The 23,241-nt window shown below is 50.3% G+C and overlaps 11 protein-coding genes across 11 annotated transcripts; 4 read left to right on the top strand and 7 right to left on the bottom strand.

The window, feature by feature from the left end:
• Positions 1–206: 206 nt before the first annotated feature.
• On the top strand, positions 207–576 carry N7506_000721 (TMEM14 family protein; the record flags this gene model as incomplete). Its single annotated transcript, XM_056950017.1, has 2 exons — positions 207–209; positions 262–576. 2 exons carry the CDS (start codon positions 207–209, stop codon positions 574–576), a joined length of 318 nt encoding a protein of 105 aa, XP_056815932.1.
• A 736-nt stretch (positions 577–1,312) lies between these two features.
• Positions 1,313–2,701, bottom strand: N7506_000720 (putative C2H2 finger domain protein; the record flags this gene model as incomplete). Its single annotated transcript, XM_056950016.1, has 3 exons — positions 1,313–2,016; positions 2,068–2,478; positions 2,539–2,701. The coding sequence occupies 3 exons, from the start codon at positions 2,699–2,701 to the stop codon at positions 1,313–1,315; spliced, it is 1,278 nt and encodes a 425-aa protein (XP_056815931.1).
• Positions 2,702–3,668: 967 nt separating this feature from the next.
• N7506_000719 (uncharacterized protein) lies at positions 3,669–5,987 on the bottom strand (the record flags this gene model as incomplete). The annotated part of the gene is made up of 1 exon (XM_056950015.1): positions 3,669–5,987. One exon carries the CDS (start codon positions 5,985–5,987, stop codon positions 3,669–3,671), a length of 2,319 nt encoding a protein of 772 aa, XP_056815930.1.
• Positions 5,988–9,070: 3,083 nt separating this feature from the next.
• Positions 9,071–9,616, bottom strand: N7506_000718 (carboxymuconolactone decarboxylase family protein; the record flags this gene model as incomplete). The annotated part of the gene is made up of 1 exon (XM_056950014.1): positions 9,071–9,616. One exon carries the CDS (start codon positions 9,614–9,616, stop codon positions 9,071–9,073), a length of 546 nt encoding a protein of 181 aa, XP_056815929.1.
• A 593-nt stretch (positions 9,617–10,209) lies between these two features.
• N7506_000717 (DUF5427 domain-containing protein MTC1) lies at positions 10,210–11,729 on the top strand (the record flags this gene model as incomplete). The annotated part of the gene is made up of 2 exons (XM_056950013.1): positions 10,210–10,738; positions 10,786–11,729. 2 exons carry the CDS (start codon positions 10,210–10,212, stop codon positions 11,727–11,729), a joined length of 1,473 nt encoding a protein of 490 aa, XP_056815928.1.
• A 132-nt stretch (positions 11,730–11,861) lies between these two features.
• Positions 11,862–13,031, bottom strand: N7506_000716 (5'/3'-nucleotidase SurE; the record flags this gene model as incomplete). Its single annotated transcript, XM_056950012.1, has 3 exons — positions 11,862–11,931; positions 11,982–12,844; positions 13,020–13,031. 3 exons carry the CDS (start codon positions 13,029–13,031, stop codon positions 11,862–11,864), a joined length of 945 nt encoding a protein of 314 aa, XP_056815927.1.
• A 1,269-nt stretch (positions 13,032–14,300) lies between these two features.
• On the top strand, positions 14,301–16,860 carry N7506_000715 (Zn(II)2Cys6 transcription factor domain-containing protein; the record flags this gene model as incomplete). The annotated part of the gene is made up of 5 exons (XM_056950011.1): positions 14,301–14,518; positions 14,583–15,687; positions 15,736–15,844; positions 15,894–16,219; positions 16,270–16,860. The coding sequence occupies 5 exons, from the start codon at positions 14,301–14,303 to the stop codon at positions 16,858–16,860; spliced, it is 2,349 nt and encodes a 782-aa protein (XP_056815926.1).
• Positions 16,861–17,170: 310 nt separating this feature from the next.
• Positions 17,171–17,562, bottom strand: N7506_000714 (DUF2462 domain-containing protein; the record flags this gene model as incomplete). Its single annotated transcript, XM_056950010.1, has 3 exons — positions 17,171–17,329; positions 17,381–17,462; positions 17,513–17,562. The coding sequence occupies 3 exons, from the start codon at positions 17,560–17,562 to the stop codon at positions 17,171–17,173; spliced, it is 291 nt and encodes a 96-aa protein (XP_056815925.1).
• A 404-nt stretch (positions 17,563–17,966) lies between these two features.
• Positions 17,967–19,659, bottom strand: N7506_000713 (uncharacterized protein; the record flags this gene model as incomplete). The annotated part of the gene is made up of 6 exons (XM_056950009.1): positions 17,967–18,234; positions 18,281–18,317; positions 18,373–18,883; positions 18,949–19,200; positions 19,245–19,416; positions 19,463–19,659. 6 exons carry the CDS (start codon positions 19,657–19,659, stop codon positions 17,967–17,969), a joined length of 1,437 nt encoding a protein of 478 aa, XP_056815924.1.
• A 795-nt stretch (positions 19,660–20,454) lies between these two features.
• N7506_000712 (alternative oxidase) lies at positions 20,455–22,597 on the bottom strand (the record flags this gene model as incomplete). The annotated part of the gene is made up of 3 exons (XM_056950008.1): positions 20,455–20,968; positions 21,022–21,500; positions 22,463–22,597. 3 exons carry the CDS (start codon positions 22,595–22,597, stop codon positions 20,455–20,457), a joined length of 1,128 nt encoding a protein of 375 aa, XP_056815923.1.
• Positions 22,598–22,640: 43 nt separating this feature from the next.
• Positions 22,641–23,117, top strand: N7506_000711 (uncharacterized protein; the record flags this gene model as incomplete). The annotated part of the gene is made up of 2 exons (XM_056950007.1): positions 22,641–22,775; positions 23,040–23,117. The coding sequence occupies 2 exons, from the start codon at positions 22,641–22,643 to the stop codon at positions 23,115–23,117; spliced, it is 213 nt and encodes a 70-aa protein (XP_056815922.1).
• Between the last annotated feature and the right edge of the window lie 124 nt (positions 23,118–23,241).

Genomic DNA, 23,241 nt, shown 5'->3' with positions numbered 1-23,241 from the left:
ACAAATTTGCATATTCATGCTGGAGTAGAGTTCCCCAAAGAGAGCCCTGTAGATCTAAGTGTCTAGTCCCGAGGCGCCTACCCCAGACCTTCAGGGCTGTGGGGCCGAATCGCATGTCATCTTACTAATCCATTGCATGACCGGAGCCCAGGACCTGGAGCTTCGTCTTGACTCTTCTCTCCCTCATCACTGATCTAATTTACAAAATGGTAAGCCCTTACCAATCCCCGAGACATCTCCCGCATGTAACTAACCAAATAGGCCCCCGTGACATCCGCCCTCGTCCTCTCCCTTCTGACCTCCCTCGGCGGCGCAATCGGCTACGCCCGCACAGGCTCAATCCCCTCCATCGCAGCCGGCCTTTCCGTAGGCTTCGTGTATCTCCTCTCGTTCCTACGTCTACGTGGCGGCCAATCCTATGGCGAGGAACTCGGCCTCTTGGCTTCTGCTGTGCTAGGTGGAAGCTCGATCCCGCGTGTTATCAAGACGGGTGGAAAGCCTGTTCCATTGGGCTTGTCTGTGCTTGCGTTGTATGGACTATGGATTTTCGGGATTGCCTACAAGGAGCGGAGATAGATTAAGCATTGTTCTGTGAGGTGTGAGTCCTGTGGATTGGATTCTAGCGGCACTCGATATCAATTGTTTATTTTTGGATTCTCTTGTCTACTACGGGGTAGGGAAGAAAGAACCAGAGTAAAGCCGGTAAAATTGTAAAATCACTGATGATAGGGTTGTGTATCACAAATGGCAGAGCGGCCAATGCTACTAGTAACATCCAATACGAAGTTGAGCGGGAGCATAGATCTGAATATGGGAATGAAATTGAATTGTAGATAAGGAAATGCCCACCAAGATTTGGACCAAAACGCCCATACCGAAATGGAATCCCTACCTCGAGAGAAACGCTAAAACTTACAAATGACGGTAAATCGTCATGCCACTGGGGCATTGAGTCGAACAGATCCAGGACCAGAGGGAATCGGGAATGAAAGCAAAAGGGCGCGGACACGTACTGACTGAGGCCATTCAATGTTGGCAAGGCAAATCTCAATCGGACCCTTTCCACGAGCTGTTCTCTCAAACTTTTCATTTGACTTTTTCTTTGCTGTTCGTTTTCGAAGCTTTTGATTTGACTCACAAGAACTGACGCTTCCTCATGGGGAGAAAGCGGCCCCGGGAGGGGAGAGGATTCATCAGAACTAGGATTTGGATCAGGGCCACTGACAACAAAGACCCAGCTAGGAGAGCTTATGTGAGGTTAAGTGTCGAACTTAGCTGGGGTCCATCCTTTCATAGAGGGAAAACGAAGCACTTATTTAGCTGGATCCACCACCGTGTCGGAGTCTTGGATGGCGCCCACAATGGTGGAACCGGGGACGTCACCGAGGACGGTTTCGGTGCTGTGATCGGGGGTCCAGACGTAGCGAGGCAGCTGTGCCATTTTCTCTTCGGGACTCAGGGTATCATGGTTGTAGATCATTCGAACGGCAGGCTTAGCCTTCTCTTTCTTTGCGGGTTTGTCGGAGGCTTCTGTCTGGGCTGTTGCTTGTGCGCCTGAAACCTGGTCGTCAATGGGGGTTTGAACGGGTGCTGGGGTGTTTTGACCGTTGGAGTAGACGGGAGTGGCGGGACTCGACATCTGCTGCCCCAGGTGCATCTGTTGCATTTGGTGCGCGTTGACGGAAGGCGCGGCGAAAGCAGGGCGCTGTGGTAGATTCGAAGCCGCTGGCAATCCCATGCCCTTGTGCTCGGGGGTGTGGGTTGCTGAGTAAATGAAGGAGGAGCTCCATACGAGACTGGGGGCTGCGCAGGCAGCCCGGCGGGATAAGCCTGGGGGTATCCGGTCGGGGTGTAGGGTGAAGCGCTGGGCAACTGTGCTCCACCGACAGGAGAGTAAGTCGAATAACCAGGACTGGCAGTCTGCGGGAAAGGGGGAGCGGCTGCAGCGGCACTGCCGCCATAGGGCTGAGGGTAAGAGTAAGCCTGAGGCGGGACAGCTGCGGGCTGGGGTTGGGCCTATAACAATGTCAGTGACGAGATCATGTTAGAGTAAAGAAGATAGCTTACATATCCGGGTGTCGGAGTGGATTGAGCGGTCTGGCCAGCACCCGTGGGGGGTCTGAGTAGCGCCGGTGGGGGTGACGTCGCCGCTGCTGGCTCCGCCAAGTGCCTGCGCTGCGCGCTTGGCTTTGTGCTCTGCCAATCGCTTCTTCAAGTCAGATGTGGCTTCGATCTTAGGCTTCTTTGCCGGTTGGCCGCTAGCAGCACTGCCAGCGGGAGGGTTGCCGGTATCAGCCTGGCGCTGCAGTTCTTCTTGCTGGAATTGAGTTGCGACGCGCTGCTGGTGAGACTTGAGGACTTCATCAGGAATACCTTCCATGCCAAAGATCTCAACTTCAAGGCCCATACGGTTGGGTAGCGCGTTGTCAACCTCGGTGAGCTGCTCTTTGTGAACTTGACTCAGATGCACAGAAAGACCTTAAGGCACGAGGTGTCAGCATGGCGCACAGTCAAGGGTGAATTGAAACGCGAACTTACCTCCAGCGGTATTGAGCCGGCGACCACATCTCTCACACTTGAAATGCTTGGCCTTTTGGTGGGAAATGAGAATCTTCAAGTCGTCAAAGTCACGTTCACAATAGTAGCACCATGGTCGCTCTAGGATCTCCTCGAGAGAGGGACCTCGTCTCTTCTTGCCCATTCTTGTGGATTTCGAAGATCAGAACGATGCAAAAGATGCAGGAAGAGAGGGGTTGTGGTGAGTAGAGTCGCTGAGAGGTGCCATTGCTGCCGGTCTGAGAGCTTGACATGATGTAGTGCACGTGATGTCACGTGTCAAGTATAAAACAGCCAGCAATGAGATGAGAAAGAGAACAAAGAACAAAGAACCAACTTTGCCAAGATGAGGTTGAGGTGAAGATATGTATCATTTTGCATGCATCCATAATCATATATAATTAACTCACCGAGTCGAAATAGGAGGCTGTTATCGCTATGGTAATTTAGAGTATCCACTTGGCGACGACAACGTGCTGTGCATCCTGCATCATTAACTGGTTCTGGGATCACACAATACCTAGCTATTGCCAAGGTTAACCTATTACTTACTTCAATATCATATGATCTTGATGACTCAAAGGATAAGCTGCATGTTCCTCGGCCTCAGACCTCGGGACAAGTCTGAGCCCTGAAGGCGGTTTGAAGGTTTAAATCCTGTTTGTTGCATACTTTAATTATGATGCATACTTTAATTATGACAATGCAAGATAAAATGAAAGACACAAATTTCTGCTTCAATCGTACATTAAATTTTGGACTAGAATACACATGCCAGTGCCAAGAGGCATCTGGCGACTCAAAGATGTAATGACCTTGCACCAGGAACGAACTTCAGACCGATGTGGAACGCTGAACTTCGAACCGATCTATTAACAGCGGGCTCAACCTATTGACAGGAAGGCTTTTGCACCAAGTGGTGGTGACAGACGAAGGAACGGTAGATTCTTGTTGTTCGACACAGCGTCGGGAGGGGGAAAAGGCGAGAATCAGTGGATGTGAGAAGGAATCCGAGTTCTCTCAGTAGTGAGACAAGATGAAAGTGGGAGAGGTTTTTAGGGAAGCCGAACGCTTGTGCGAGAGAAAAGGGAATGCTTCTTCCACTGTTTTATTTAATGGCGTGGGTCCCGTGGGTCGCGAGAGCCGGGGAGGTGGCCCATTCCGTATTGGACATATGGGAATGGTGCATATTGAGGAGGCATCGGTTGCCCCAATTGCGCCATGGGGGGACCAGGTGGCGGAGGACCATATGGGTTTACAGGTCCGGGGCCATAGTGAGCCACCCCCATGGGTGGGAATGTGGGAGGCATGTGTTGCTGTGCTTGCACGCTCGCCATTGAGGGCAAGCCGGATCCCTTAGGGGCGAGGTTGCCAGCAAGAGGGGCGAGTGAGGGTGAGCGGTTGTGATTTCCGGGGCCGCCAGGTCCCATAGGGTTTGGCATGGAATCTTCAGGGCCGTCGACAGTTCGGTCCTGTTCAATCTGAGCCTTGGAACGCTTGGGGTTGCGAATGCGTCCTTCTCGGTTGAACCGGTCCCAGTGATCGAGCATAGCTTTCGTTCTCTTGGGGTTCTTTGAATTGGCAATCTTCTGTCTTCTGGCCTCCTCGATCGCCTCGGCGGAGAGAGTCTCTTTCTTGGGTTGTGCTTGTGCTTGTCCAGTGGGGCTCTCTGTGCCAACTGGTTCTGTGACAGGGAAGGTAGTTTCTGCCGAAGGAGTTGCAGACGAGCCAAGAGTGCTGGCACCACGTCGGCCTCGGCCACGACCTGAGGTTTGTGTCGCAGGAACCGGGGTGACCTCAAATGTTGCACGAGAAGAGGCAAGTCGACCGTTACCTCGGCCTCGGCCGCGGCCGCGACCGCGACCAGCGCCACGGCGAGGGGCATTGTCTGAGTGATAAGATTCTGCAGCGGCCCGCTTGCCGCCGCGAGGTCGGTTTCGCCGCTTTGCCGGATGATCTTCTTCTTCGGTTTCATCTCCAGGCTCACTATTGTTCTGATCATCATCGGTGTCAGGATCCTTGGCAGGCAATTCGACCTCTGCAGCCTTGCGTTTCCGAGTGACTTTTGGGGCAAGTGGCTCCCGTCGAGGCTCATACATTTGAGGATGATACTCGAGCCCGTGTATCTTCATGGTATCCCAGTTGTCCATGTTTCGGTCACCATAGTCTTTCTGCTTCGCAATCATCTTCCTCGCCTGTGCGGGTGTAGGGACGAAGCCTCCTTGGACAAATGGATCTTGGGGTATGCGGATGGGGACCAGTGGTGTGTTGTTAGGGAAGTAGGTGTGCTTGTACCCATATAGCATTGCTTCTTTTTTCTCTTCAAAGTCAAGCTTATCTTCATTGACACGAGCCAGAGGCGGTCCACCTTTTTTCTTGTGGCCTTGCAAGTGATGTTTCTTGGCCTCGTACGATGCATCATCACGTTTGTGGCGGTTCGCTTTCAAGTAAAGAGCATCAAGGGCCAACCATTCATCTTGAAGTGTTTTCAAGGCGAACGCCGCAGTTTCTGAGATGGCATAAAGTTCCTCAGGTGAGTATTTTTCGGGGGCGCGGAGCATCTCCACCAAGCTGTCAAGCTCTTTATTTTGGAGTTCAAGGAATTGATCTTTCTCGACTCTGGGCTTTTTGTAGGGAAGAACGTGAGGGAGCGGTTCAGCCGCATCACGCTTTTTGGGCTTCGACGAGTCATGGAAAGCGCTGTCCCAATGGGATTCATGCTTGGCGGCATCCGTTTCATACTCAGGCGAGAACCTAGCGGTGTCGTGGACAGTCCAGAATCGATGGAGGCGCGTTTTGACGTCGCCTCTCTTCCATGTGGCTATGCGAGCGCGATATTCTTCTGGGTATGATGCACGCGGGTTGGAGAGCCACTCAAGCAGGTCAAGCTTATCTGCAGGCGCATTGCTGACACTCACTGTAGTTGTAGTTGGTTGAGTGTCATTTGCGTCATCTGTGGTGACAATCGTAATCTCTTCGCCTTCTTGAGGTTCGACCCCTTCAGGCCGAGCGGAATCAACATCGGCCTCGGCCTCAGCATCAGCGCCGGCATCAGCTGCGGCCTCTTCTTCTTCTTCCTCTTCTTCAACGACGTCATCATCCTGAAGGTCGGCGGTATCGTCATAGGTCTCATCGGCACCATCTTCGGCACCATCATAGCCGAAGCTAATTGCTTTGGGGTGTGCTTCGTTAATGTGATCATTGAGAACATCTTCTTCGGTAATACTTTGGTCATTTGGGAGCATCAAAAGCTTCCCGCACCAATCGCACTTCACTTGATGGATCGGCTCTGGTGACTGCGACATTTGAGTAGAAGTGGATTGAGGGCGAAAGGGCTCCGAAAACTGACGGCGCAGCGGAGAATCCTGACTGTCGCCAACATCGGAGGAAGGGTTGTCCCCATCCAGATCAGCCGGTGGAATTGGGGCCATTTTGGGGGTGAGAGAGAAAAAAATACACAGTAGGGGGTATGAGTGCTTGGAAGACTCGCAGGAAAGCAGGAGCAAAAATAAAAACAATGTCCAAATGAAGAGCTAAGGACGTTGGAGAAGGATCTGTATAGATTGTCAGCTCGGTTCGCTTGCGAGTGCCAAGACTCCCAGCAATAACAGCGCAATTCTGCGTTAAGCGCCAGAGCAAGGAAAACGAGCGCGAGTAAATGAGATGGAAGACACGAGTATTCTCATGGTCACAAAGTGAAATTGAGAAATATCGAGCGACCAGAGAAAAGCATGAAGCAGAAAACACGGTCGGGCAAAAATGTGTGGATCAAGATCTGCCCGGGAAGTACGCAGTACTGCCAGACTACAAAAAGAGGAAGACGGAACCAAAGACGCGCGCCACTTACCATGAGGTGTTCAAAAATCAAGAAGAATGTTGGAACAAAAGACACAGGTCACAACCAATGACTGCTTACTGTCAGGGAGGAGTTCCGCAAGGAAGGGTGCAGCGTGGACGTGAGTGGCTGCCAGGGATGTGTACTTACCTATGGGGGAGAGAGATGGCTGAGTTGAAGTAGACTTCCACTTTGAAGACACTCAGCGTGAAGAGGATTCCGATGGAAGGAATATCAGGAGCACAGACAATGAGAATAGCAATATGTCAGAGGCGCCGAAAACTGTTGGCGCGCAGATCTTGCGGTAGTATGAAGGGAAAGGGAAAAAAAAAGATCGACGCGACGCGTGAGCTAGAGGGATACAAGTGGTGATCCGGCTGACTAGATCACGATGAATACAGAAACACAAGGATACTGGGCGAGTAATGATGAAGTGGACTGCAGAGATTGAGGTTGAGAAAGAGATAGATTTGTAGTTTGTAGCCATTTACGGGGGTTTCCACTGCCCGTCGGGGCCCGGCCAATCAGAGCTCACCCATCTACTAGCGGAACTACATCGAGGAAAGGGGCGCTCATTCACGCTCTATGGCTTTTAATTTGTATTGGTTTGAACTGGGCGTTGTATAAGAATCACAATGGACTTCTCTCCATTCATTGGACCCCTCATCAATGGTTCAGAAATCGGTTCATTCGGGCCATTCTGTGCTCAAATCCACCCGTTCCAAAGAAAGATACGTCACATGATGAGTACTAATAAATTACATCGATGGAGAGTCCCTAGGAAACAGAGCTTAGGTCACCAGTGGCAGGAACTCAAAGCGAGGAAACTGTGAAATTGTTGTGGGGACCCAGTGGAACTAACGCTTATTTGCCTCCAAGTGGACACGACACGATCCCGATGACTCGACTAACTACTACATGTTGTACATTATAACAAGATGAAGCGACCCAAGAGCGTCAACCTTTTCACTTGCATGATTCTCACAAATGTACATAAGATCCACTCTACTCTCTCGTCCAAAGAAATTGACAAGGCCGGTCCCCAAATTTGACTACAAAGTCTCATCCCAGTGGATGCAAACCCGTAGTCAGACGGACATAAACCCCTTGTTTCATCTACGAGACAGCAACGTGACACCCAAGAATCTATTGTCATCTTTCTTCAAATCCAAGAAGCAATCGCCTTCTCCTACATCGAGTCATATGGAGCCGCAACAGACATGTTCAATACCCCAGACACCTCAGTGCGATGCCAATCAACATATTCACGACAGTAGTCCAAAGCGCTGTATCTAACCATATGCCAATCAAGAACATTGTTTAGTACTTGAAGATTGCCATCTTCAGTAGTCACATGAAGTGCTTTCTTGGCCTAGCTCACGCAGTTCCTTCTCTCTTTATCTACTCGACTAAGCATCTTAGGCTTGCCTCCCCGGGTATGAGCGGTGACATACAAGCAGTCTCTTTATTACGCAGCATGTTAATTTTTGGAAACAAATCTAGTTAATTAGAGCACCAGAGATACTAGAACTATTTCTCCCTCACAATAGATAGGCACTGAAACTTTTCTTTTTTTCAAGGGCTGCCTTTGTTGGCATGACTCGTGTTTGGCGCGGAGGACAAGCAAAATATGACTTGACAAGAGCAGATCCAGGCACAATGTAATGCGAAGAATAGAATCAAAAACAAAAGCGAATTCAATTATTTTGTTCACATGATGAGGCAGAATGAGCTATCTCCCCCAATTCATTTCGCGGGTGCAGCACTTAGAGGCTGAAGATAGGTACTATAACTACATAGTCTCCTCAAAGAATCGAGACCTCGGGATACACAGATATACGCAAACAATCAAAAGTGAGCCAAATCCAGTCCAAATTGAAATACACTTTTGTCCAATCAAATGCTCTGCTGGGCATCAATGGGGTCGACATGCATGACACGCGTGCCTAGATCGAGTTAAACACGACAGATCGTTTCATTGGTTGCGATTCAATTAATGAACTATGAGACCCCGTATAACAGCGACAAAGCAAGAACTATGCTAGTATACAGGCGGAAATTTTCCTTGGGCGTTGCCGCATGTCATTATCCACTGCATACTGCATCAGATAGCATTGGCGCGCTCTGCAAGTCAAAATTGACCTACACTGCAGATCCCGTGCCATATGTTGCCTCGATGACCATGTCAATCAAGAGCAGTCGCCGATTTGCAAAGCTCGTATACTATAATTGAGAGATAGTGATAGAGTGTCTGATTTGCATTTTAAATGGTGCGCATGTCATGGCTGATATCTATAAGGATAATTCTTGACAAGTCTTCCTGTGTTTAGCTGGAAGGGATTAGTAGCCTTGGAATAGAAGGTTTAGTTTCGATGTTAGCAATTTTACAATCCTCCATTCTATCTCACTGGTGTCTTCAAGCTGAATGGACTCCAGCTTTGAAAACAAATCGACCTGCCAACCTAACCATGAGTACTCTTGCTGCAACACAAGACCACATAAAGTGTACGCCTTGGAAAGTCAGATAGCTCGCCTTCGAAGGACATTACGATTTTTCCTACAAAATATTCCACGAAGCCTACACACTTCCAGCTTCGATGGTAAGTGCAAGGCTGGTACCCCATGGGGCAATGCTCCAGAGTATAAATTACATCTAACATGTTTCAGCAAAAGCAAAGATCAATGATTCTTCTCTCCAACGTCCAAAGCAACCAAGAACCTCGAAACGCAATTGTAAGCCGCGACTGTTGCCGTGATTTCAACAACCTCTCTCTCATCAAAACAGGCCTTCAAGTTCTCGAAAACGCTCTCCGGAACGGTTACCGTCTTTGTCATAGCATCCGTATAAGCCAAAACAGCCCTCTGTTCAGGTGTCAAGCTCGGAGACGAGAAATCCGCCTGCGCATCTCCAACAATCTTCAAAGCTTCTTCGCTCAAACCGCCCTCCTTCAGCAAAGGCGCATGCTGCTCCCATTCAAACAGCGCGCCATTGATAACTGCCACACGGCAGATTGCCAATTCGCGAATGACTGTCGAAAGGCTTGTTCGTGTGCGGATGGCGCCGATGAATGAGTTCCAGCCTTCGGTGACTGGGTATGAGTGCAGAAGAGCTAGGTCGAGAGGCAGAAGTGGGTTTGGTGCTCTGCGTTCCTGCACACTGGCTAGGATTCTGGCTTCGTCGGGTGTGTTGGTTTGGGGAGGGTCTGGGACGTATGGGAGGCGCATTTTGATTGTAGAGGTAGTCCGGTGGAACGCTGCCAATGGTGTTAGTTTGAAGTCTCAATGCGCTTCAATTGACATACCTGATAACTTGGACTATTGATCCTGTGCAGGTGTTTGAGCTAGGTAAATGTTATCTCAAGGGAATGAGTAACTATTTATCTCGGCAACCCCGCGCGGTCCCGCTGTATGGGGCCGATAGACACAATGCCGCGGGAGTCGGAATCATCCTTCCGTTGGAAATCCGCCAGTCCGAATCCTGTTGCTGTTCTGGCGATTGGCTGTTTGTGGCTGAGATCTGCCATGCGAGTGGTACTTGGCTGTCATCCTATGAGCATAGTACTCCGTACTCCGTGTGGAGATTCAAGACTCAAAGACAATATTTGTGTTTTTGTAATTGTTTCTGGTGCAAGATATAAATTAATAAACAACGAACTAGCAGGTGGATCACATCTCGATGTGTATCTTCAATGTCCAGAAGTCTTGTTTAAAGTTGCGCAGTGCCTGCCGACTATGAGCACCGTCTCAAGTCTTGGCGCGGTCCCCACAGCGGCTTCAGAGCTCCAAAGGTGTCGTCACCTCTCCTGAACACAACAACCATGCCGCCCAAGGCCCCCAAACCTACAAGCGATGAGCTGCTTGCTCAGTTCGATGACCTCGATCTCGACAAATCTAGCCAAGCACCAAAGCCAGCCGCAAATGCCAGTGGCGGACAAGAGGAAGACATTCTGGCCGAGTTGGACCACCTCGCCGCGCAGCGTCCAGCTAGCGGACCGGGGACTCCCCGTCTGTCTATCGACAAAGCACGAGCATCGGCACGGTCCCCCAGGCCGAGTGCGACCATTGAACGCCCGACTGAAGACAAGCCGGTCCGCCAGTCTGAAGAGACAAATCGACCCCCGCGCGCGGAAATCAAGGAGCAGCCCAAGCCTGAACCCGAGAATGCTCCGGCACAACCAGCTGAGGAGAGTGGTGGCTGGTGGGGCGGCTGGGGAGGAGGACTATACGCCACTGCCACTGCAGCTATGAAGCAGGCCGAGGCGGCGGTCAAAGAGATCCAAAACAACGAGGAGGCACAAAAATGGGCCCAGCAAGTCAAGGGCAATGTCAGCGCCCTTCGAGATTTGAGTATGGTCACTTCAACATAGTTTCATATCGTATCTAACAGCAAATAGGTGGCGAGCTTCGTGACAGGGCCATTCCAACCTTCACCAATCTCATCCACACCCTCGCACCCCCGATTTCCTCGCATGAACGTCTCCAAATCCACATCACTCATGATCTATCCGGATACCCAGGCATCGACCCCTTGGTCTACGCTGTATTCTCGCGCGTTATGTCTCAAGTCGAAGGCGGCGACCTCCTAGTGATCCAGCGCGGCCAAGAATCGTCCCCCAGGCGTCTCGACGTCACAGGCCTAATGACTAGCGCTGGGTGGAACGACGGGCCCTGGTGGCGAACCGTCACACCTGGACAACCGCGCAGCATCAACTCTGTGCGCGGCGCAGTGGAGGGCTCAAAGCTAGCCCGAGCCAGTGCTGAGTCTTACGCTACAGAATACTTCTCGAGCCGCGGTGGAGTGGAAGAAGCAGCCAAGCATGCATCGGAAAGTCTCAGCGAGTCGAACCCTGTTCGCAGTAGCGATATATTCCTTGCTATTCAGGCTATCAGCCAGACGGTGTCGAAGGATCTTTTCCAGGCTCCAGGCGAGGAGGCAGAGACTGAGCAGGAAGAAGAGATCTCTTTCGCTTTGTACCTGCATGACCCTATCCATGGTATCGCTTTCCACGCGATTTCTCAGAACATCCCGCAAACATGGATCGAGTGGCTGGATGCCTCGGTTCCCGCGCCTGTCGACGAGTCTGATGACGAGCATGCGCAGCGAGTCGTTGTCCCCGAGGCTATCGCCGAGATCATCGAGAGTGGAGGCGTCGATCCCCGCGAGTGGGTTTCGGAGTGGATCGAGGAGACTCTCTCGCTGGCCGCCGGTACTATTGCGCAGCGCTACGTTGCTCGCCGGATGGGCGTCGGAGAGGGCGGTGTTTCTAAGGGTAAGATGCGAGCTGAGCAGGCATCTACCGTGGACAGCGGTGCGGGAGAAGCTGCGCGTGCTATTTAGCTTTATGATACACAATTTCCAATGTTCTTGCAGCGCGAATAAATGAATGAATTCCTATGCAACGTATATTTACAAACGGATCCCTCCGTACTATGCAAAAACCATGGGTATCGTCCAAGTCAATCCAAATCCTCAAGAATCCAGCTCCAGTGGACCTTCCAGCCCCGGCACATGCCAAAAGTTGGCTCGGAGAGCAGTCACGCTATAACAATATGTTAGCAGCTGCGTATCAACCTCCCAATAGATTCATACCTGGTCGAGCCGTTCAGCACGGTATGCGCATCCGTCCCCACCTCACTCTCTTCCAGCGTCTTCTTCATATCAGACAAATCAGCAGACCACTTGAACTGCCTCGATTTCGGCTTTGAAACCCCATTGACTCCATTCGTCTCATGCGTCTCATCATGCACACCGTTCACACCATTCGTCTCACTGTGCCCATTAACCAACTTCTTCCCCACCTCCGCATACAAACAGCCCCGATTCCAATAATAAGGCAAGGTCCTCGTATAGAGCACAGGCCGATCTTCAACATCCACGCGCATCGGAACATTGATATTATAAAGCTCAACCCTCTCATCCCAAACCTCACACAAATGCGCAACAAGGCGCACAGCAAGTCTCGCCGCCGCCGCAATCACTTCATCACTCTGCGGATCCTTACTGCCGAACGAGATCGCAATTCCGCGTTTCCCACAGAAAACAGCCTCCAGTGCTCCGCCGACTGTCCCAGATGACAGATTGTAAATAGTCGAAGCATTGCGGCCGTGATTAGGTCCCGAGATCACGAGGTCAACTGGTGGGCGCTCGTTGAACAAGTTGTATAACCCTAATTGCGCGCAGCTGGCTGGTGTGCCGTTGGTGATGACAACCCAGTCGTCATCCGGGTTTGGGGACTGGAATTCCTCATCCCAGGTTCCGTCGGGGAGGAAGGCATCTGGGTGTACGGCGGTTGCTTGGAGGTTGGCTTCGATTAGATGCGCCTTGCCGATCCAGGAGCGGGAGGCTGCTGGGATTGCTACCGAGACTGTGTGGCCCTTGGATTTGAGTTCGTCGACTAGTGGGCGGACATATGGTGAGAGTTTGGTGCTGGGGGGCCCATCGTCGTTTACGACCTGTGGTTTTTGCGGGTTAGTTGGTGATCTATGGAGATCTATGGCGGGCAACAAAAAAGAAAGGAAGATAGCAGGGCGTCATGCGCAGGTTTCTGCGTCGATCCTTGCATGGTTTGTATGATTACCGCGCCTGATGCCGCAGAAAGCGCAGAAAGAATGCGCCGATCTCACTTACCAGGATGTGCATGGTTTGATTTTCGAGCGCTAAGAGCGATATAGAGTTGAGTAACTATATGATCTTCACCTGTAATGAAAGCAGTTTCGGGCGTGGAGCTTTTTTTTAAATTCTTTTGGAATTTGCAGATAAAAAGTCAGAATGAAATTGATGCACCCCACCATTGGGGTGCAGGCGACTTATACGGGGGGGCGAGGGAGGGGGTAAGGATTGAGCCATGGCGAGTCCACACCGGGGATGAAGCCGTTCAGGCTGCGGGGACGGTAATGATAGGGCCCGAATGCAGCGTGCGGTGAACCGATCCGGTGGTTCTTTCGGGTGTGCTGGCCATAGACATCTTTTCTATTATTCAAGCAGCATGTAGGCCGTTGGTTTTCGGGTTCTTTCTTTTCGTGCATACCTTTTCAGTATATTTTTATTTATTTGAGGTGTTCTAGAAGGGCTGAAGAATGCATATACTTCGTGCTATGGGTCTCGAATGCAGGGCCGTCTCCGTACAAGCTCGACCTTTCGTGTGGTACGGCGTAATATGTTGCACGCTAGGTATTCGAACCCCATATGCGGAGTACATATGCATATAAAATGTAGCAAAGTGTGGTAGAATATAGATTCAACTGCTCTACTCTGTACTCTGTACTCTGTAGCCCTAGTACAAAGCCGATATACTTCCGTGCCAAGCATGACATAATCTGATTGTCCACCGAGCGGCCTGTTTCAGTTGTTTTTTCTTTTTTTTTTTTTTCTTCGAAGGTTACTTGGTTTACTTGGTTTACTTGGCTGACCTGGCTGACTTGCTTTAGGGCCTGGGTGTGCCTGAGACTACCACAGATAGTCGACTTCCATGGAATTTCTGTGACGAGATCATCTCTCGTAAGGTCAGTCCACGCTCGGAGATCTTCACGCCGGGCCTTTCTTTTTTTTTCTTTTGCTTTTGCACTTTCTTTTTCTTTTTTTGTTGGCTCTATTTCTATTATCTCTTAGCAAAATACATAAATATTAAATTGGACTCAACCAAAAGTCTGGGCATGTTGATTCAGCCAGTAAAACAAGAAACACTCAGACCGTGACACGCTAGAGACGATCGCAGAAAATCTTGAGGTGGGGACCCGGGACCTTCGTCTTTTGGCCCCTCAACTCTTCTTCGAGTCAACCATCTACAACAATCCAACCTTCTTCACTAGACCATCTGTCCCACCTTTCTATCCCGGCAAAGTCTCAAAAAGTTCATCTTTTTGGGATCTTTGCTCAAACTCGTTGCCGCCAACTTCCGTCTCATCCTGTATGGACTGTGGAAGTACCGGGACCGCTGCGGGGATCGACCCCAAAATCTTAGACAATTGGCAAACTGAAGGCGCCTATTCCGTGGCGTCGTGGGAACAGCTGGGCTACGATCAACCGCCCGAGTGGGACACCAGCCAGGAATCAAGCCAGTGCGATGCTGACATCGCCGACTTGGGGACCTTCCAGGGTCCATTGAACGAATACCGTCGTTTGGAGAGGTCCGCGCCCCAGAATCGTGAACGTACGTGTCAAGGTGAACATCGCTGACAGTGGCCTGTACAGGAAGCATCATGTAGCTCCCGATAACCTGAACTATGTCGATGGTGTCGTCGAAGGTACTGGGAGCGGCACGATCAGCCCCAAGACCATCCCATCCTCCGCCGACGACAACTTCCACTCCGACGAGGCGTGGCCGCACTTCCAGCTGTACAACTCGGGGGGCATGCCCATGGATGCCTCGCTGCTTTACCCTTACGCGAAAGGATCGAACCACTCGACCGGCGCCGTGATCGTTGATGATGTTGGAGAGATGCCGCATGGCGGCTTCTCGGATGCCCCGGCAGAGGGCATCTTGTCGTTCCAGCAGATTCCTCAGTCTTTCCCGATGATCCCTGAGCAATGGGCCGAACTACAACATGGCTTACCCACAGAGAACATGCCTCCACCAGACGCGATACCGATCTCCAACAAGACACAGGACTCCTCCAAGAATAATTCGCTGCACCAGTTCCAGAACTCGATTCGATCCCTCGAATCGCGTTGGCTCAACAGTCTCGAGTCCCAACTTCCCATCCCGCAAATCACCTCGCAGACCGTTGGGAGGAACGCGCCGATGGGACAGGAGTTCCAGTTCAAGTCGGAGAACTCTTCGGTTTCGGGCGATATGTCCGGTATATACGAGTGCTCGTACTCTGCCACGAGCGACGACGCCCCGGCGTTCGCGGATCGCCAGTTATCTGACGATGACACCCAGTGGAAGATGTCTCCCCACGAGCCTAGCTCGCGCGAAGGGTCGCAGCCTGCGCCCAAGACTACCGCATTCATGGTGAGTGAGGTTCCTGAGACGATGGCGGCTGCTGGATCCAGATCGAGGGCTTCCTCGACGGCTGGTCGGGGCGGCCGCCCGGCAGCGCTCGCCATGCAGTCCACGGCCACGGTTAGGAAGCGCAAGACCAGAAACCCTGGTTCTTCGGTCGACCACGGTGTGAGACCACTGCAAATTGTCCAGGAAGATGGACAAGGTGGCTCCATCGCATCCGCAGACTTCGTCTCGCCTCCTCGGGGTGCCCGTCGAAAGGGCCCCCTGAGTATGGTTGGGCGAGCCAATGCAGGTCTGCGCCGAAAGAACAAGGATACTTGTGTTCAGTGTAGGCTTAACAAGCGCAAGGTAAATCGTCTCTTTGTTATGGTGTTTTTCTTGAGCTAACAGCATCAGTGTGACGGAAGCTCTCCGTGTGACGCTTGTCGCCCGACACTTCACGAGCAACCATGTGCCCGTGCATGCTTCTCCAGCATTGTTGAGTTTGGTACCTGCAACTATATCTGTAAGTACCCGCACATACTCTCTTATTGACCAAGGCTTACCGAATCTAGCTCAACGCGCTGTTAACCATCCCACGATGGACGGTACCAACCGAGTTCGTATGGAGATTCCATCCGAATTTGACCTCAGCCAACTGTTGTCATTGCTCTCCGAGCGCCAGGGGCGGTTCAACATCCGCGCCAGTCAGGCCTGGGGCTCTCTTTACGTTCTTGATTTGGGAGAGACCTACAAGTTCCTCAAGAACCTCAGTGACTACAACGGCAACTCTAAGTCAACATTCATAGAATTCATTGATCGTCGAATCGTCGACTCAAAGGACAAGTCTAAGAACTGGCTTTCCTGTCTTGCCGATTGTGACCCAATGAACCAAGCCTACGTGAGTTTCCATTGCCATAATCTCTCTGACGCCCACTAACACCATCCCAGACTCTCCTCTCACAGTGGAACAACATGCCCAGTCGAGCCAAGTACAGCTTTGTCAGCCTAGACGACACCCCGGACCGAACAATGGACATCAACAATCCTTCGGACCGTCGAGAAATCCTTCTCGCAGCCCAACTCTCCCGAATCTTCTGCCGCATGCTCGAAGTCGAAGGCTTCCGCAAACTCGAGCGCGACTTCTACAACATCAAGTGGAAGCAGATCTCCCACGACACCCACCTCCGCTTCCTGAACGAACTCGGTCACATCCTGCTTACGCTCCGCTGGCGCGTAAGCTGGTGGAAGCGTCTCGGCGACGGTGGCCAATCCCCCGACCCGTCACAGCAGCACTACATCGACCGTGTGGAGTTGCTCTGTCGCATTCTGTACGTCTACTATACCTGTGTACTGGCAAAACTCCCCTCTTGGAGTGCTGCGGACGTGCCAAAGGGTAAATGGAGTACATATGCGGACGCGGAGACCGTGTGGGATGATTTCCCATCCGATTCCAGCGACGGAGGTTTCCAAGGGTGGATGGACAGGGGACAAGAGCTCATTGAGGCAGGAGGTGTTCCTGGGCGAGTTTCGAAGTTCTAGGTTTTCGACAGTGTGTTCGGAGTTGGTTTTAGATACCCTTTATTTCTTTGTGTTTTTTTCGTCATTTTCACTTCTTGTTCCTATTTCCTTGCTGTTATGCATCATGACTTACATATCTACTATGATTGAGATGAGTGCGGGTTTTGTACATCTGTTTGATCATTTATAAATACAATCTGCTTCGTACAACTACAATATTAGAATCATTATTCATCTTCCCTACCAAGCTACTAGGTTCCAATTGTATATGGCTGTAGGTACCAAAAGAAAGGGTATCGATTTCATGCACTCATGCCAAACTCTACTGTATTTAAGCCTTCTTAGGTCCAGACTTCAGAGTTCCATCCTTTTTCGCCTGGTTCCTCTCCTTCTGCAATCGATCCTTCTTTCCACCAGCCAACAGCTCCAAATGACCCGCTTTCGTCGCAAGACTCTTTTCTGTCATATTCACGAGACCGGATGTGAGTTGCTGATTGAAAATTAGTACTTGATTCTTCTGTGGGACCGAGAGCGGACATACCTTCGTCAACTTCTTCTGCTTGATCAGTCCAGCTTTCTTAGGCGCCACGGAGCGAACACCTGGTCTTGTGGTCTTTGATGGCCTAGCGATACTTGTTAATTCTTGCGGTTTCGAGGTGGAAGATGTGCGTACTTTCGGCCGGGGCCACTGGGGGTGGCTTTTTTCAAGGATCCTTGCACCATTTTGTGTGGGGTAGGTGTGTGATTTGGGAGGCGAGATTAAGCGGTGGTTATGGCGGAGTAATTTCAGAGGCACTGCCAGCAGTACAGAGTGGACTTTTGCGTTTGTTCGTTTGGAAAGTTCGTTGGATGTTTTTTTGGGGCGTTGCTGGAGGGAAAATTCCTTATCGGACTTATCGCATCACGTGTGGTGGTTTTTCCGTTCCGAAGTATAACAAGCTACTTGACCTTGGAAGATGAAATGGGATGTGACAAATATGCAAAGTTTTATTGGACTTGATTCTTTCTTTTAAGATTGAGAAACAAAAAGCGTATTACATGGAGTTGACAGGCGTTGTCCAAAAAAATTCATTGGGTAGATAGGTGATATCACCCAGCGGTCTTGAAAAGTGGGGGATTCTCTAGCCTTAGTATGTGTATTTGAACCCAATCTGACCTTCGATGGGCTTCCCGCCAGCCTCAACGCGCCGATTTGCTCGGTGGAACTTCCAGGTCATTGCTCCTACAATCACAACAACTAGTGCATTGGCCAGCATAGCACACAGCAGTCCTGGGCGGTAATTTGGCGCATCCTGAGCACGGAACACCGTCGTCCCAATGATACCTCCTATACTTCCTCCTCCAATGAGAGTCGCCGATGTGAACGCCCGCTTCCATTGTCCGCGGATGTTGTTGCTAAAAATGTCAGTACCAATAGATATACAAATGAAACGGATCTTACCTTTGCCATGAGACTAATGCAGGACAGTTCGCATTTGCTGATGAAACATTAGCGCCATGACCAAAAGAGATCAAGTCAAACTCTCAACATACCGGCAATAGTAGCCAAGAAAACTCCAAAGTACCTTGGTGCCGCGTCATCGAGGTACCCCAAAAGTCCAAGGCCGAGTAGTCCCATCAAGGCATTCCCTGCGACGACCGGGCCCCGAAGTCGCCATTTATCCGAGTACACGGCCTGAACAAACATCACAATTCCAGCAGCCACGTACGGTGGTGCAACAAGACATTGCGCCTTTGCAACAGAGAAACCCATACTCTTTTCCAGAATTATGGGGAGGAAGTACGCGATCGAATAGCTGTTCGTTGTCGTGAGCATGTACAAAGCAGCGTACGCCCAGACTTTGCTGTCTTTGCAATTCGCAAGATATTTGCCCATGGAGAATGGTTCCACTGAGGCATCAGCCCGATCAGCCTGGATCTTCGCGATCACAAACGAGGCTTCGGACTCGTTGAGGAACTTCCAAGATTTTGGTGACTGCTCCGGGAAGTCAACTAAGAAGATGTAAGAGCCGATTCCCAAAACACAGGTGAGAAGCCCTTCAATCTGTGAGTGTGAATGTCAATGTCAGATGTGTCTTTGTGATTGGTGTTCTGGGCTGAGCAGCTTACAATGAAGATCCATCGCCAGCCTGCTCTCCCGGCGAGACCATCCATTTGCATCAGCCCATATGCGAGGATACCACCGAATCCAGACGCCATGCTTCCAATCAGGTAGAATGTTGCGTTGCGCTTTTGGAGCTCATAGCGCGGATACCATGTACTAAGCAGATAGACGCTGCCAGGATAAAGACCTGCTTCCAGGGCGCCAAGGATGATACGCAGACCAGCCATTGTCTCCCAGTTTGGAACGAAGCCAAATGCCTGTGGATGTTAGAAGACTTTTCGTCGATGGTTTGTTGACTTACGAGCATAACGGCTCCCCAGAGGAGAACGATGCCGGAGAGAAATAACCGAGGACCGATTTTGCGAATGATCACCGTGGCCGGAATTTGAAAGATCGTGTATGTGATAAAGAAAACAAGCGAGGTAATGCTGTATCCATTATTGGATGCATTCATGTCCAGATCGCCTTGCATTCTGCGGTGGGTTAGAAATGTGTATATGCGGATGTGATTGGACATACCCTGCGACAGATGCAGCTCCGAGATTCGTCCTATCCAAGAGACTGACGCAGTATAGGAAACCGAGGGTGATGACAAGTCTGATATCAATTCGCCGGATGAGTTTCTTTTGCTCGGACGGACTGAAGGAGTCTATTATCTCTTCGTGGTGGAAGGCGCCCTTCTCTGTGTCGGGTCCATCTTGGACTAGATCCTTCATTGTTGTTTACTCCCAAGTTTGTCTTTGAAAATCCCATATGATAGATAGCTTGGTTTAGCTTGATGACGCACGGTTTGATTGGAATGAGAGGGAGGTAGAAAAAGGCGGTTGTGGCCAAAGGGTGCAATCCCACCGGCTACCACCAGCTTTATAGACATTTTTGCGGGGTAATCGCTGTCAATCGGGACCCACGCTTTCTCCGCAAAATTTTGCAAAACAGTGCACGTCGGCTGGTGTGGTCCGGGGTAGATAGAAGTTTCCCGATTGCGGCATCTGATTGGCTTGCTATCTTCCGGTGGAAGTTGTTATGCATGATCACCTTCTCATGAAACTCCACCGGAGATAACACGATGAGATTGAGAACATGGAATTCTGTTGCATTTTCTGTATGTGCAGTGCGTGTGCGTGTGGTTATACCTGCACCTCGAACCCGGAACAGGAGGCCTGTTGGAGACAGAGAATAATTATTTGCACATTCAATTCAAACCACAATTTAGAGCATTGGGACAAAGTCGGGGGTTAATAATATTCTCGCAACGTTGAAACCAGTCAGTCTCTGTATTGGAAATCGAGTGCTCTCGGGGCAGTTATATTCCTCCGTGTCAGTCTTTCCAGCTAGGGCTCGACCCGGCGCAGTTCATGTAAATCTCACAGCTTCTAACTGAACGCAATGTTTGTTCATTGAATTGGATTCAACTGCGCTACCTGGGCACTAACGCAGAGAATTGGAACATACTTCATAAATTGCTCGTCTCATAAGACAAACCGGCTTGCAAACGGACTTTTTCGACTTATTCACTTGAAGATAGCACTCTTTTCCCAGCCTGTGCTCTTCAGATTCCGAAGAGATTTGGTGGGATGTGGTTTGCTTGGGTCGGCATATTCAATCTGATAGGGATTGGGGTCAGAAGCCTGGTTCAGATTCGACAAGGTATGGTTCACTTCGCGGTGCTTGGCTTCATCCGCGCGAATGTACATAATTAAATCGCGCATTGTGCGATTCTCTTCGGGCATTTTCCAGTACTCGACTGCAATTGAGGGAGCAGTGATGTTGTCCCATCCTGGGAGTTCTCCCGCTTCGATCTCTTCGATGGCTCGCGTGTAAGTTATCACAGCTTCTTCTTCGAGATAACCCACAAATCGGTGGCAGATCCGTGGGGACAATACATAAGAAATGAAGAAACCATTGAAGAATACACCTTGGGCACCTAGGACCATGAGGCGCATGAACCAGCCCGGTTCCATAAGCTTCAAGAATGTGAGCAGATGCATTCGTTCATTAAATGATTCTTCGAGTAATGTTTCAATCCTATATGATACCGCCTCAGTATTTGAACAACAATGTGATGATGCAGCACATACCATCCATTGTCTCGTTTCATTCGTCGGAGGCTCCGCAGGTGTCGCAACATTCCGCCAACCATGCCCGGTACACCCGCAACACTTTCAAGAAAAATAAAACGGGTCAACCAGTCTCTTTCGGTCATTTTGTAGCGACCTGAGAGTCTCTCATTGGGGTCAGGATGTCGATATCCAGTCAGCAAGTCCATGCCCCATCGGAAGAAGCGAACGGCTCCGAGTGCTGTCCAGTCAGACCAATTTCTAGCCTCTCGATGAGCAACACGGATGTCGCTCATTTCCTTATCAGTATATCTGACGTGGGCGTCAGTCAAAGCAGTGTGAGGGATGAGATATTCAACTAACATTGGGTGTACCCAGTGCGTGTTCACTTGCTTCACGCCTTTGGTGCGTGGGGGAGGGAAATATTCTTTGATCTGAGACCGAGGTGTTGCCGAAAGAAAGCGCTTTGAGGGATGTCCGAGCCCGGCGGTTGGCGAGAACTGGACGCATTGTGTTGTAGAGCTCATAAAATCCCATGCTAAAAGCGGGGACGATCTTGAATGAGTAGCTGTTCGCACTCGCGAGAAGATCATAGCTGCGTTGTGGACCTGGTAAGGGATGTTTTAAGAAAAGATATTTTGTAGTACTCTATCCTGGGTGCAGTGCCCAAGTAGTCTCCATTTTGTGCCGATATAAACTTTGTGTCGCATGGCAACTTTCTATGATGACCAGATATGGCGTCAGAGACAATTGAAGAGCAATATAGACCTCGGGGGCCTTGAAGTGCCGTCTGGCACAAAGTCAGATCATTCTCCAATTGGCTCATGGATTCTCACGGTGGGTCTGCGATCTATACTCCGTACCTCAGCTATTGATCGATTTTTATTCCGAACACTATCTGCTTTCCGTCATGTCTATGGTTGTAGACACATCCATGGATACAATGGGCTCTGTGAGGCGATATCAAAATAAACATAGCGGGTGGCTGAGCCCAAGCATGGGTCATGGCGTACACTAGGTTCCAATCGTTCTTGGTCCGCCCGATATGCATGCCCCCCCGCCCCGCCCCGGGGGCTGTCATGGCCCCCAGGCTTTACCTTTGCCCATCTACCTTGAAGATCTTCGACGAAGATATCTGAATCCGTTCAAATTCTGCATTGGTGGCCCCCGTGCTCTAATCCCTGGTATCTTTGACCTCATGTGGAATATCTGACTCCAATGGTCAATCAACCAACCACTTTTGGCCACATCTGCCTAGGAGGATTCAAAGTGACGCAGCTTCTGCAACTAACATACGCGTGTGTCTGCTTTTCCAATCATCAATTGGAAATGATCCACGGTTTTCCCATGCCGTACATTGTCCAGACCTCCAGAAGGCACTTCAGTCTGCCCAAGATCACCATATGTGGGAACACACCGGTGTCCTCGGCCCCCATACGAGCCGCATCGCAGATATACTTACTTGGATAGTAATGATTGACAGTAAGGCATTTTTGGTGGATTTTTCAAACAGCAAGGCTTCGGCGGTCTTGCAAAAGTCCTCCAGATGTTGACTATAAAGCAGGAGCTTTCTCTGCTGGATTTGTCTCTCAGCCATCTATCAATCTTTCACTAAATCAAACTTCAATCACCAATTCACCATGCAATTCGCTAGGTCTTTGCTGGCTCTTGTGGCCCTCGGTGCCAGCCTCGGTCTTGCTGCTCCAGCTCCAGCTCCCGATAAAGATGTTACCCAAGCCGCTCAGAGTTGTCCCTCCGAGTATGCAGTTTGCGGAGTATGTTGAGGCTCTCATGACTATTAACAGCTTTCATTGCTTCATTCTCTAACAGAGTAACTTGATACAGACATGCAACGGAACCTCCTGCAAAATTGCGGGTACAAACAAGTATGTTATCCCATCTTCTGCTACTTTCTATGAAGCATATTTACTAACAAATCTCAAAAGTGACTGCGTTCACGGCAGCGTAAGAATACCCCAATCTTCTTTATCGAACTTAACCCAAATGCTAGGACTTTTGAAAACTGACTGGCTTCATAGTGTGTTGGTGACGGCGGTGGTGATGGAGCCATATGCGGAAAGAAGACCATCAGCGATTATGCCAGTTGTCCCGTTTAGGGCTAAGGCAGTCAACTGTATCTGGTCCCTGGATGGTCTCGAAGTCGCTCTCTTGTCTTCATGATATGAGCGGGAGACCTCCACCCTGTTGGCGCGATAGCACTAGATTTTACTTTGAGTTGTG

Source organism: Penicillium brevicompactum (genome assembly GCF_028827555.1).
Source record: "Penicillium brevicompactum strain IBT 35665 chromosome Unknown utg000001l_segment0_segment0, whole genome shotgun sequence".
Classification (NCBI taxonomy): Eukaryota; Fungi; Ascomycota; class Eurotiomycetes; order Eurotiales; family Aspergillaceae; genus Penicillium; species Penicillium brevicompactum.
This window is presented reverse-complemented; position numbering and strand designations above follow the sequence as displayed.